This window comes from Mastomys coucha, unplaced genomic scaffold, assembly GCF_008632895.1.
Source record: "Mastomys coucha isolate ucsf_1 unplaced genomic scaffold, UCSF_Mcou_1 pScaffold23, whole genome shotgun sequence".
Taxonomy (NCBI): Eukaryota; Metazoa; Chordata; class Mammalia; order Rodentia; family Muridae; genus Mastomys; species Mastomys coucha.
In genome coordinates, this window is record NW_022196906.1 from 113610485 (window position 1) to 113613457 (window position 2973).

A 2973-nucleotide genomic window follows, 5' to 3' on the forward strand; every position below is an offset into this window, starting at 1 on the left:
TCCTCCTCCTCCTCCTCCTCCTCTTCCTCTTGCTCCTGCTTCTCTTCCTCCTCCCCCTCTCCCTCCTTCTCAGGAGTGACATTACAAGTGTGTTCCACTTTTTTTCCCCACATGATTTTTTGGGGAACAAACTCAGACCCCCATGCTTGTTCAGCAAGTCTTTTACTGACTGAGCCATCTCTCCAGCTTCAGAATATAATTCCCTTCTGACTGGAGGACCCTGGTCCTGTGTTGTTCCTGTTTCTACCACCTGGATCTTGGCTTGAAACCATCTCAGTTCCATCCTCTGTGCATTTAGGGGGGGTGGGGGATGGGGATGGGGAATGGAGGTGGGGGATGGAGTGGGGGATGGGGAATGGAGGTGGGGGATGGAGTGGGGGATGGGGGATGGGTTCTTGGGAAGAGAGAGGAGGGGAAAAGACATCCTATGTATCTTATCTCTTCTACAACTCTATTTGCAATGGCTTGCTCCAGTTCCTTGTCCTTTCCAAACATGTTCTTCCCATGTTTTGGCTGCATAGAACATCTAAGGTACAGCACAGGAGAGGAAACTGGTACCTCGTTAGACTATGAGCTCTCACTCTTTTGATTAAAAAAATCATTAAATACTCTATTATATTTATTCTTTTTTCACTTTGCTCATGTGTGTTTGTTTGTATATATGTGATAGAAATTTATATATGTATATCTATGCAACTTATCTATTTCTCTATCTATGGTAGCGTGAATACGCTTGATCCACGGAGTAGCACTATTAGGAGGTCTGGCCTCTTTGAAGGAATTTTGTCACTGTGGAGGTGGGCTTTGAGACCCTCCTCCTAGCTGCCTGGAAGCCAGACTTCTCCTGTTTTCCTTCGGAACGACACCTAGAACTCTCTGCTCCTCCAGTGCCATGCCTACCTGGGCACTGCCATGCTTCCCACCGACCTGTAAGCCAGCTCTAAAGAAATGCTGTCCTTTATAAGAGTTGCCTTGGTCATGGTGTCTCTTCACAGCAATGGAACTCTAACTAAGATGGGAGAATTGTCTTGATCAAGGTAATTAAGGTGGGAAGACCCAATCCCTGTGTGTGGCACTATCCCAGGGCAGAAGGTCCTGACCATGAAAGAGGAGAAGAAGAAAACTGATCACAGGTATGCTACACTCATTGTCCTCAGACTACAGACATAATGTAGCCTGCTCCCTCATGTTCCCATTCCCATAACTTTGCTTGATGGCATGTAGCCTGGAACTATGAGCTAATAAGCCATTTCTCCCTTAATTTGCTTACGTACAAGTTTTTTTATCACAGCAACATGGAAGGAAAATAGGACACATACTATATTAGAAATGTTATATATATATATGTATACACACATATATATATATGTATATATATGTATACATATATACATATGTGTGTGTATATATATATGTATACATGTATACATACATATATAAAAAACTTTATATATATATAACTTTATACACACACACACACATACACATACACACATATAAGACTTTAAAACCCAGGAGCACATAAGCACATCTCCCAGTGGCTACTGTGAATGATGTTGCTTTCTTGATTACCATTATATGCTTCAAGACGATGTAAGTAAGAGACAAGTGATCGTAAACTATTTTTTAAGACAGTTTTGGCTTCAGTAACCCATGGGAGAGTTTGGAAAACTCCAGGGGCTCTGAGACTGTACTTTAGAGAACCCTGGCTTAAGGCATCCCTCTCTCCTTCAAACACCCTGCTCTTGATCTGCAAGGAGAGATAACATCTCTAGCGGCTCTAGACTGGGTCTCATTCATGGGAACATCGAACTTTCCAAGAAACTTCTGCAACAGCTGTGTACTCTGGGGATTTGGGTTTAGTTTGCCCATCTCAGAGTTCCTAAAGAACCCTGCTTTACATTGGCCCACTCTTTAGTGAACAGCTACTACATGGAGGTGGGGGGCATGGGGTGAGGACCTCCTGGGTTGGGTGGGACTGAGGCTCACTCCCCAAGAGCTGAGTGCAGATGTCCCTGTTGGCAGCTCTTACCCGGTGTGTGCTGTAGAAAGGATCCAGGTCCTCCAGAGGCTCCCCGACCAGTTCTTCTGGGAGCTCACCATAGAACCTGGGCAGCTGGTTACAGGCCTTCAAGTCCAGCTGAGGCCTGGGCTTCTCAGCCTTGTCCTTCTGTCCTCTGTGCTTAGGTCTGGCCTTCTTGGCGGCGCGGTGGGCAGCGATCTGCTTCTCGATCTCTGCCAGCGACTCTGGAGTGAACCGTCTGAAGTTGGTAGTTCCCACGGACCCAAAGGGGAACTCCATCTTCTCATTCTTCCTGGGGAAGGATTTACACTCTTCTAGGAGGAAAATAACCAGAGAGAGGTGACAGCTTGCCCACTGGAACCCTGCTGTCCATCACCTCTACTTGATTGACAGAACAGCCTCCTACCTTTGTCTCCAGCTCCTCAATACCTGCCCCTCCCCCCACTCCATCCTCTGCAGACCCTCTTCAAGTACAGGTACCAAGGGTGTGTTTTTGCTCTGTATCTCTAAAGCCATTGCTTCCTCCTCACTTTATAAGAAGCTCCATCCCATTCCCCACAAACTACCCTTATAAAACTAGACATCTTTCCCTCATTGTAGTGAAAATTTTGATTTCTTTAAAAAAAAAAAAAACACAGGAATATTAGGAGTTTGTTTTTGTTTTAATCCCAGGTGTGGGATATGGAGCTGCTTCAGACAGTCCACAGCAGCTGACTAGGATTTGCCTTGTGCTCTAGCAGGGGCATGATTTGGCCAGCTGCAGATAGTTTCTGCAACTGTGTGACATTTGGAATTCTGGGGACTTTTCAGACAGTATAAATTCTAGAATCCCTATGGGTAGGTTGTTGATTGTTGGTTGCTGTTGGTTGTCATTTGCTATGTAATCATGCAAAAAGGACAAAGAAGAAAGAAGAAGAGAAAGAAGAAGAGGTAGGAGGAGGAGAAGGAGG

At 45.2% G+C, this 2973-nt stretch overlaps 1 protein-coding gene across 1 annotated transcript in view; it reads right to left on the bottom strand.

Moving 5' to 3' along the window:
• The window catches only part of LOC116073720 (sodium channel protein type 10 subunit alpha), a 110398-nt gene extending 108096 nt beyond the window's left edge, over positions 1-2302 (bottom strand). The window contains exon 1 of the mRNA XM_031345743.1: positions 2033-2302. Coding sequence (XP_031201603.1) covers positions 2033-2302 — 270 coding nt within the window. The remainder of the gene's footprint in view (positions 1-2032) is intronic.
• Positions 2303-2973: the final 671 nt, after the last annotated feature.